Genomic DNA, 10,805 nt, shown 5'->3' with positions numbered 1-10,805 from the left:
TTCATGAGATCAAGCTCTGTGTTGGGCTCTACACTGACAGTTTGGAGCCTGCTTGGGATTCTTCTTCTCCATCTCTCCCTGCCCCTCCCCCTCTTGCGCTTTTCTGCACACTCTCTCAAAATAAACATTTAAAAATAAATAAAAATGCAAGGCTCTTAGTACTATTTTACCTTTTTAATCATGTATGTGTATAACTTGGGGAAAAAATCTAAAACTGAAAAAGAAACCCCCAAAAACCTCTTTCCCCAAAAGAGAGGGCAACTATACAGCCCAGAAGAACAAGAAAGTCACAGTGCAACTTCGACCTTTGTTCTTCAAGTGGTGATGTGTCTGAACCTGTTAAAATAGAGGACCGAAAATTAACTATTTAGACTATGGAGTGGATTGCATGATTCCTTGCAGTCATTTCCTGAGAAATATCAGCAGTTCATCTGTGTTACAGCATAAAGCAAATAGCTGAAACACTGCTGGGAAAGTATTTATCTTTGCCAGTAAGCTAAACAAGCTGCAGAAACTGACCTCTTCTCAACGTGATCCTAAAGACGGGAGAATCAAGCCAATGGACTTTGCCAACGGAAATGGAATGAGCGCAGGAATAAGCATGACAGGAAGTGAGAGAGAGGAAAGCCCCTTTGCTGAAGACTGTTTCCCCACCTGTAGAATTTGGAGGCACAATCAGATCATCTCAAGTTCCTTTTTTAGCACTAAAGTACAAGTGAGACCTTTGCACGCACCTACTTAACCTCTTTCATTTCCTGAATTAACTAATTGTCTATGGCATAGATGACCATATGTCCTAGTGTTCCCAGAACATTCTTGGTTTATATCTGTAGTTTGCTCTTCCTTTAACTCTCCAAAGTGCCTAGTTCAGATGATAAATTACATGGGCCTATTCCCCATCGTCATATCCATTTTAATCTTGTTTATATTTCTAAGGAAAAACATGAATGTAGTTTTTAACTTACAAATACAACATTTCACAACTTGGTTTCTCTGAAAAATTTGGAGAAATCTCAAATTCCTTTGTGGGCAGTTTTGTAAACTATCAAGATTTTTTTTTTAACAGATTAAATCATAATGTAAATTTTTCTTTCAAAAAAACATTCAGTGTGCATGATATTCTGTTAAAACTATCAAACTTAGGACATTTGCTACTTCTTTAAAATCATGACTAAATATTCGTGGAAGAATTAATTCAATATTCTAGGCAATACAATAAGTTTTAATCATTAAAACAGTTCCAGAACAAGGCCTGCCACCGACTTTATTAACAATTATAACAATGATCTCAAAAGAATGTTCTTAGTAGATACGTCTCATCCATCTTCATGGCTGTTTGTAAGCTAATCAGTTACCAACCAGGGAATACGCATGCCCCTTTCACTGCACAAAATGTGTATGCTATTAACTCCCAAACTTTTTTTAAGGTTAAGGCTAGAGTCCTGCCAATCCCCTGAAAAACAGCTTACATATTATTCAGTGAACTTGAAACACTCCTTTCAGTGAGCAGCCCTGAAACAGATTCCATAATTGATTACTCCATTACAAGGGAGATTTAACATTGCTTGGTTTTCTGGGACAAAGAGTTGCTTAGTTTTATTCAAATATGCACTATCCCTGATATAAAACATGTCTCACTATAAAGAGCTGTGATTTGTTTCAGCATTTTCTTTTTTACTTAACCACTTAAGACACTGCCTCTGGAAGTTTCTTTTAAGTGAAATATGAGGTCCAATTAGAAGGGGAAAAACACCCAGTTAATGAATTTTGCTTCAAGGATGCATGATTACCATATTTTTAAAAATTGCTTAAAAAATGAGCTAATGTGTTAGACTGGGCCATGCTATGATGACTAATTCACTGTCTGCCCTAACCTAACGAAAACAAAAGGAGAGCTGAATCTGGCACTCGCTTGCACTTTTAATCGGTATTAGAAAGTACGCCTTGAGTTTTTGGATCTGAGATCAGGTTTGCTTGGTAGCCTCAAAGAGCAATTTTCCCTTTTTTTTCCTCTTCCTAAATTTGCTTTTGATCATTTCAGACAATTCATCCTTTTGAATGAAAAACAGAAGAGAGGAATCTTGAATGAGGTTAAGTAAACGGAGAAACTGTCACATAAAGCAAGTTTAAATCCCAGTAACAGCGTCCATGCAGGACAAACGGAAGCATTATTCTTTTGAAAACATTATTCTTTTAAACAGTGTGTAATGACATCCTCCCTAGAGACTTCTTCCATGAAAGAAGGAAAAATACTTCCTCAGAAGTCATTTTCTAGATTCCAAGTGTAATGAGTGAAACACAGTTAAAAGTTAAAACCTGGGTTTACTTTACGTAAGAAGGTTCAAAATTGAACCGCAAAAAAGGTGATTCTAAGAGTTTCTCCATTTCCTTGTTTTCTGTTACTTACTGATATGTCCATGAACAAAAGGGACAAATAAAAAGACTGCCATTACTATTTTAAACCTACAAATCAGTGCATGCGTTCTTACTGTAAACTTTGAGCTAAGCATATTTTCTGTTTTCAAGGAGGAAATCTGCAAGACTCAACTATGTGGAACGTCAGATAATTTACTCTTAACTTCCCTGGAAGTAGATAATTTTCTTACGCTGAAATATAAACTGTGGAATATGTTTCAAGTACTCTGTGCTCCTGTTACCACCTGAGAACTTAACTAAAATAACTATAGCAAGTTTATGTTTTTAAGTTTGGTATTTAAGTATCAGAAGTTGGCTTTTGTTCCAAATGTTTAAAATAGGATTAGACAACAAAAAGGTACGTAGCAGAGAAAGTACTTCTTTCAATTCAAACACTACTTTATAAGTGATGCATGGTCCAAATAAACAGCTCTCTTCAAAGATTTCAAAACTGTTGCACACACATTTAATGTAATCCAACAATGAAGAAAGACACTACAGATAAATCATAATTATGATGTTTATTTAGCAAAATAAACTTAAAGTTTTCTATTAAAAAAAACATAAGAATCATATCCAAACTTTAGCTTCCCCCATCTTCTTTGGTATTGAAATCAATGTTCGGGGTATAAAATATTTTATTCTGAAGTTGAGTCACTGGGTCTATAACAGTTTTCCATATAAGGAAAATAGAAAATTAAATTGCCTGTAACTGTCTTATTTATTGAACAACAAATGGATGCATTATGTGTGCGCAGAGACCAACATCAAGGAAATATTCATTCACTGATGTGTTTTCTACAGAAAAATATATTTCAATTTTTTAATGATCATCTGTCATCATTTTATTATGTTGTCCGAATAGTAATCCAATATGCAGATCCTGCTGTCACTTCCCTGATGAACTACCCTCCAAGGAAGTGAACACTGCCATCCCAGGACTTAGCAATACTTATTTTTCAACATGATTCCACCATTAAAATTTTTCTGAATTTCTCATTATTGTGGGCTTCAGTCTTTGCCATAAAATAGTATCTGGAAACTGCTAAACATCATTAAATTAATATTAATAAAACCCAAATCTATCTAAATCTTTTTCTCTCAAGAAAAAATATCACTTAAAATCAGACTTGTTGTTTCTTCTAAGGGTAGTATTATATGCATTGCTAACTTAGCCAAGCCAGTTACTTCCAGAAACACCATGGGACAACCAAGCTACTCTTCTTCCTCTGATAAACCTTTGCCTTTCCAATTCCTATTTCTCCATATCCCTGCTTTCTTGTATGAAAAAATCTTCCCCTTAATTTGTTAAAATGAATCTGAGATAAAAATTCCAGTAACAAACTAGGGCAATTTTTTTTTTTTTTTTTTTTTTTGCATAGACTCTTGTGACCACACAACGATCCGGCAACGCATGGCTTTAGCGCTAACACTGTGACTGGGAACAGGACGAGTACAACCACAGTAAAATACAGCTGTCTATGAGAAGGACTGCGTAAAGGCATCTTTGGCCATGCAGGCTCTGGGCCCTCTGGAAATAAGTCAGCTGCATTGCCAACATGACAAAGAAAATAGCGATGTTCAGGATCAGGAATAGTTTGGTGTACGAAGCGGAAGGGGCTCTGCTGCGAGTTGTCATCATCCGCGTCTGTCCAAACCGGCCTTTCATCAAGCCCCCGTTTTTGTGTTTCTCATACGTTACATCTGCAAAATCTAAAAGGTCTTTCATCTCTTCATCTTCATCTATGGGCAGTTCTTTCTGTGCTAGAATCTGAGCTTTCTGTCGAATCTTTTTTTCATTGACCTCAATCTGTGCAAAAATATCAGGGACTGCGTCCACAAATTTATAGCGTTTGCCTGCCCTTCGGTTTTTCTTTGACTTGCTCTGCTGCTGCTGCTGCTGCGATATGGCAAAAATCCTATCAATGGCCTCCTCCGTCTGCCTCTTGTCTGAAAATCTCAGCAGGCGCTCAGCGGTCTTCCTAAAGCTAGCTGTGTTCCGGACTCGGGACAGGATCTGCTTCTCCAGCAGCTGGAACACTGGCTTAAAATGCTGCAGGTTCTGTTCCACAATAGCAGCGTAGTCCTTCACCTCGGGCACAGTGGTGCTCTTGATGGCTGAACTCCGGTCGAACAGAATTTTCTGACGATCTGCAATGACCTGTGCAAAGGCAGACTGTCCCGTGGTCTCTCCTGTCCAAAGGTAAGTGGCGTAGGCATGCTGGCTGGTGGCTACGAACACATCCAGTTGCTGGGAGTCCCCGTGGATGCTGAAACTCTGAACATCTACAGACGGCCCTATAAAGAGGTAAGCGGTCCTGGTGATGGGACTCCGGAGGTGCATGGTGACATTCACGTAGTTTGTCCCGTTGTAGGGATAGCCCCGAGGGTATGTCACTGAAGCAAAGGTTGCTTTCTCACTGTAGCCGGTATCATCCATCCAGTACATTTTGTACAGACCATCCCGTTGCCTGATAAAGGCCCCGTGGACCCCATCTACCACTGTTTCCTCAAAGGGAACATCCACATTGTGGAAGAAGCTTGCGGCGGTCTCCAAGGGGCTGTCCTCTCCCAGGTGTATTTGGTCCACGAGGAGAAGGAGCTGTGGATGAAGGAGGATCAGATTCCTCTGCACGCTCCTCAGATTAAGCTGGGGGTTATAAGCTCCCACACCTTCCCCTCGGATGAAAACCACTCCATTTTTCTCCACTGCTGCAACCACTCTCCCCTGGCAGCTGGCGGCCAGGTCATGCTTGTATTTAGACCATTTCGATGAGCAGTCTTCCGTGACCTGACCCTCCCAGGGAGAAAAGCAGCTCTTGGACACAGCTGGGGAAAACATCAAAACATTGTTGAAGAAGGTGTACTTTGGCCCATAGAGAGCCTCAGTGATGAAAGGCACACCATTGGGAGCAAAAGTAAACGAGTTTTGATCAGGATGCTCGTGCCCGGCATTAAAATTTCTCCATCCTTTGATCCAATCTTTGTATTTGTTTCTGTGGACAATGTCATATATTGCACGGCCCCCCAGTTTTCCTGACTTGAAGGAAAGAAACGATCTATTGATTTCTGCAGGCAGGGCACTTCCGTAAGTCACAACACCCCAGTCTTCAAAATAATGCAACGTAGGGGTGCCAAAATCCGGAGGAGGAACAGATTTCAAGCTGGCATCATACCTGAAAGGATTCATTTTTAAACAATGAAATGGGTTTCTGGTGGAAGTTAAATAACACATCAGGACTGTGATGCCACTTTGTGACGTGGCTGGAGGAAACAACACAATGCTCCCCAGAGGGCCGGCAGTGTATTCTGTATTCGGGACATTTCCGGAAACACCCGTGGATAAGCATGCACAGGGGAGCACCCTTGCTGAACGGGAGAGGAGTACTTCACACCGTGGGATCCTTGGGCTTGAGCCTGAAATGGCTGCTGCTGTTCATACTACAGGGACGTTCTTCACGTAACGATTTCAGAACTGCCATCCAAATGACCAGGGCTCACAGAATTAAGTTCCCATCTAAACTAGTCCAGGGGTGCCTATTCTAGAGAACCCCGTGTTAGGATCTAGACTCTAACAAGCCTCAAGTTGTTAGGAAGTACTGTTCTGTCATGGCTAATATTACTGAAAGTTTGGTAGAGTACTTTCACCTTCTAAAAAAATAGATTTAAATAGAATTGAATTTCACACACTAGATAAAATTTACTACCAATACCACACGTAAGAATGTAAGTGGATGACAGGCGCCTGGGTGGCGCAGCCGGTTAAGTATCTGACTCTGGATCTCAGCTCACGTCATGATCTCATGGTTCATGAGTTCGAGCCCCACATCGGGCTCTGTGCTGATGGGGTGGAGCCTGCTTAGGATTCTGTCTTTCCTTCTCTCTGCGCCTCCCCCACTTGTGTGCACTCTCTCTCAAAATAAATAAATAAACTTAAAAAAATTAAAACAAAACAAAACAAATGCAAGTGGATGAAATTCAAGAAACTATTAATACCAGGAGATTTATAATTGTGGCTACTAGTACCTACCCATACTCACAGGTTTTGTTTTAATCTGCAGATGATGTCATGCATTTTGGACAATAAATGGCCTCTCATTTTTTTATTTATGACAAATGCTTATTGTCAAATTTATACAATAATTAACATTAAACTTTCACAGTGATTAATAACACAGGTTTGTGGCTCAGAGAGGCCCCCAAAGTAATCATAAACAAGACTGTTTGCTTTTGATGATTTGAGATAACATTTCTGACAGGTCTGGATGATTTACTGCTCAAGGAAGAAAGGCAGGCCTAGATTATTAGCTCTTAGATACTTTTCTCTGAAATGAATCAATCACCAATGGTAGAGTTAATCTTACTGGTGTTTGGTTTTGGCCATTTTGTCTCTTGTTCTAGAATCTCAGGCCATCAGAAATTGTGTCTCTTTTCAGGTCTAGTTAATAATGTTGACTTAATTATTGTGATTTAACAAATCCAGATATAAAACAAATTGGTAATACTTCTCTGACTTTGGTCACTTTGCATATTCCTATAAATGGCAGAATTTGAACCAAGTGAGATTTAGCATCAATCTGACTCCTAGAGTCAGCTTTATAGGGCTCTCCTGGTCATATATTTAGGGTAAGTGAAATCATATCAAATTACTATTTTATCTGTGACAACAGTCTTTTAAAATGCTGGTTAAAGGATAACCAGTTTTAACTTTATTAATGTCTTTGTCCTCTCTTAATTTTTTAAATTAAAAAAAAATAATGAAGAGAAGTAGAGCAAACCACAGAAGCTGATCTTGGAGTTGAATACACATTTCAATAGCTTGAAAAGACATCAAGGATTAATGATTAACCAGTTCCCTGTAATTTTTATTTTAACTTATTGGATGCCAACAATATACTTGGCAGAACTTTAAACAGGAGGCCCTGGCTTCTCTTTCTGGGCTTAAAAGATTAAGGCAAAAAAAATTACATGGTTCTTTTATTATCAAAGTGAAACTGTCAAATACTGTCAAACACTTTTAAATAGTTTTGAAAATTTAGTAACAGCTTTGCTATTAGAAGATTATAATGCTCCATTTACTAAAACAAAACATTTTACTACCTTTATTTATTTATTTCTTTGGTGTGATTGTCGGAGTAAATCCCAGTCTAAATTTTGTGCTTTTCTCTTTATATGATTTCAAAAATGATGGAAATCAAAACATGCACATCTATTAAATATGTGAGCCTAAGACATCTCCCAGTATGAGAAAATCAAAAACCGCAAACAGTGATGAGATCTTACTTGTAAGGAACTGTTTCTAAATGTTTCTAGCAGTGTGAAAGGCTGTGATATGAATTGAAGCTGCAAGGCGGGAGGGGGCATGGAGAAAGGGTTACAAAGTACTTTAGATAGTTGTTCTTTTTAATTGCAATAAACTAGCACCCTGTATCCCCAGGGCCCAATTCCCCCCTCCCCGCCCCCCTAGACAGCCCCACGTGTCATACCAGAGAAATTCCGTGTGAAGAGTGCACCAACGCTGGCCTTTGGATGGTGTTCCTGGACCTTCCACCACACGGTTCCTCCTGATTTGGTCAGCCAGCCAGTTACCACTGCCATTACGCATGACAAATTTATCCAGGAACACTAATTGGCTTTCTGGACCATAAAACCAGTTGTAATTGGAGTCTGCAATAGCCACAGTTCTTTGAAACCCTGGGGTAAGAGGTTTGACAGAATTAAGATAAATGTAAAACTGCATATTCCCATGAAGATCTAAACAATGATTTTCAATGCTGGTTGCAAATTAGAATCAATTCTGTATCCTGGATTAAAAAACCAAAAACACAATGTCCAGGCTTTACTCCAGCCCAGTTAATCAGAATCCCTCTGAAGCCCTTCCACAAATCTTGTGTACAAGTTTGTGTCTGTTATGTGGCAGCTTATTATTGGTAACAGAAGTGCCATAGTTCCTAATGCGTATGTATACGGCCCCCTTCCTCATTTTCCAGTGTCCATGCTACGTGTAATTATATTTGCGTAGACACACAGGCTATCTATCCTCTGGTGCATGGTGAGCTGCAGAACCTGGAATGACATCAGCTCTCCTACCAACTCAACCCACGTTCTATGCCAAGATAATGACAGAAGGTGCTTCAATCTTGCATCCAATAAAGTGGAAGTGATAAGGTTTAAGGGAGAAACTCCATTTCTATAGGAAGAAAACAATTCCCATGGAAGAGCCTGCTAATACATACTGCTGGAAGTTAGAAAATGCAAAGATCATACAGGAATAAGTCAGCAAAACAAAAGCAGGTAAGACTGGATATGATCCAGGTGTTCTTGAAGAATGGGAGGCAACTCTGAGCCAGACAGGAATAATCGGTACTAGAACAGACATTGTAGAGGGAACAAAAAGAGAAATGCTGTTGAGAACAGGCTGACTTTTAACACACAATCCCTTCTAAAAAGATGCCATGACTGTATTTACATAATTTACAGCTAGTATTTTCACTTCTACCAGCTTCGTAGATGCTACTGCAAATAAGTCTTATGATAAAATGTGACTTCTGAATCTTCTATTAATCTGTGAATTCCCTGAAAGCAGATGATATGCTTTATTTGTCTTTGAATCCCCTGCCTTATACAATGCCTGGCATGTAGATGTTTAATAAAGATTTGCTGGATTAATTGGCACAAATACATGCATCTTTCTCTTAGAGGTATTTATACTGTCTTCCAGTTTAGGATGCAGTCAGGGACACAGCTCACAGCAGTGATGTGGCTGGCTGTTAGATCTCAGCTCAAATTACAAAGCAGTGAGACCTCTTCAAGATCCCTTGCTTTAGATGGCCTTTGTTTATCAAGATAAACTACAAAACAGACCTCTCCTCTAAGAATATGCAGTGAAACAATAGGGTTCTGAATGTTAAGTCTCAACTAAACTTTAAGAATCTTAGGGTTCTTTTGCTCTGTAATGTTTTCTAGATAACTAATCCAATAATGGAAGTACTATTCAGTTCATGTGTAAACAACCAGAGCAAAAGATTTAAAGACTGGATTATTTACTAGAGGTCTAGAATCACCACCTAAAAATTGCATTTCACTGGGGTAAAAAAAATCCCCATCCTGACGAAAATCTACATCCTAAACTTTTTCAAACATCTTAGTCTTGTTTAGAAATGAGAGTTATAAGGCTGTCCTAGAAATGAATGCGTTCTTGAATCAAATACATCTGTTTTTAGAGCCAGTTCTCTTAGAAGCCTAAGCTACATAGCAACACAGAATTTAGAAGTTTTATAGCAATTCATTTTTTTTTTGACTTTTCAAATGTTTATTTATTTTTGAGTCATACACAGAGAGAGAGAGACACAGCATGAGCAGGGGAAGGGCAGAAAGAGAGAGAGCGAGCGAGCGAGAGACAGAATGCAAAGCAGGCTCTAGGCTCTGAGCTGTCAGCACAGAGTCCAACGTGAGGCTCGAACTCACAGACCGTGAGATCATGACCTGAGCCGAAGTCAGACCTGACTGAGTCACCCGGGTGCCCTTACAGCAATTCATTTTTTTATTTTTTATGTAATTTTTTTCAATAAACTGTTTAAAGAAAACACCAAAGCTCCAGCAAATACATAGGTGTAATCTTTCATTTTGAATATATATATAGTTCAGAAATAAAAACTAAAAACTAAAAAATGAAAGAGATTCAAGTTATGATCATACGTCAAGGAAAATTACCATGTAATCATAAATGTTTATATTTTGTGAAGATTCATGAAAAGTAATTTGTATACGTACCCAAGTTTTACATCTACAAAAATAAAAGTACTATGGGGGCTATGAATTGCATCTGATCCATTATGCTCCAAGTTTTAGAGTGTGTAAATCACAAATCCTCGCATTAATTCCCGAAATGTTCTGGTGATACATAACTCTTGAATTCTTTATTTTTTTGACAAGTCTAACCTCAATATGACTCAAACCTCACATTTCTTCTCCTCATCTAGCCCATTTTCATAATCAGAAACAAACATAATAGCTAATGCTTTCCCACTTTCCCACTTCTGATTCCTCACTGTACCTGGTAGGATGGTTCTATACATAAACGCAAAGTGTTGTTTCAGCCATGGGTGGCCAAAGTGGTTGATATCAAAGTGCCTCTGAACGAGAAACATATACTGGAAGAGGGATCGAGTGGTGTAGCTGCCATAGGCAACTCCTTCATAGAGGGAGCCATCCGTCACCTCTCGGAGCAGGACCAGAGACTTCTCCATGATGGTCAGAACTTGTTTGGTCCATAAGTATGCTTCTTGGAGATACCCTGAAGAATGAAAACACACGGATACAATCACTATGGCTCTAATAAAGCATAAACAAAATTTGGCAAAATGATAGCCGAATAAAACCCTCTGAGT

General features: G+C 38.9%; 1 protein-coding gene across 3 annotated transcripts in view; it reads right to left on the bottom strand.

Moving 5' to 3' along the window:
* Nucleotides 1-2,917: 2,917 nt before the first annotated feature.
* DSE (dermatan sulfate epimerase) overlaps nt 2,918-10,805 on the bottom strand; it is an 80,900-nt gene continuing 73,012 nt past the window's right edge. For 2 of the 3 annotated variants that reach the window (XM_030316206.1, XM_030316207.1), the window contains exons 4-6: nt 10,472-10,711; nt 7,902-8,109; nt 2,918-5,591 (exon numbers count right to left, since the gene is read on the bottom strand). In XM_030316206.1, coding sequence (XP_030172066.1) covers nt 3,842-5,591; nt 7,902-8,109; nt 10,472-10,711 — 2,198 coding nt within the window. In that variant the 3' untranslated portion in view covers nt 2,918-3,841. The remainder of the gene's footprint in view (nt 5,592-7,901; nt 8,110-10,471; nt 10,712-10,805) is intronic. The other variant, XM_032593236.1, reaches the window with a different exon arrangement.

Source organism: Lynx canadensis, chromosome B2 (assembly GCF_007474595.2).
Source record: "Lynx canadensis isolate LIC74 chromosome B2, mLynCan4.pri.v2, whole genome shotgun sequence".
Classification (NCBI taxonomy): Eukaryota; Metazoa; Chordata; class Mammalia; order Carnivora; family Felidae; genus Lynx; species Lynx canadensis.
This window is presented reverse-complemented; position numbering and strand designations above follow the sequence as displayed.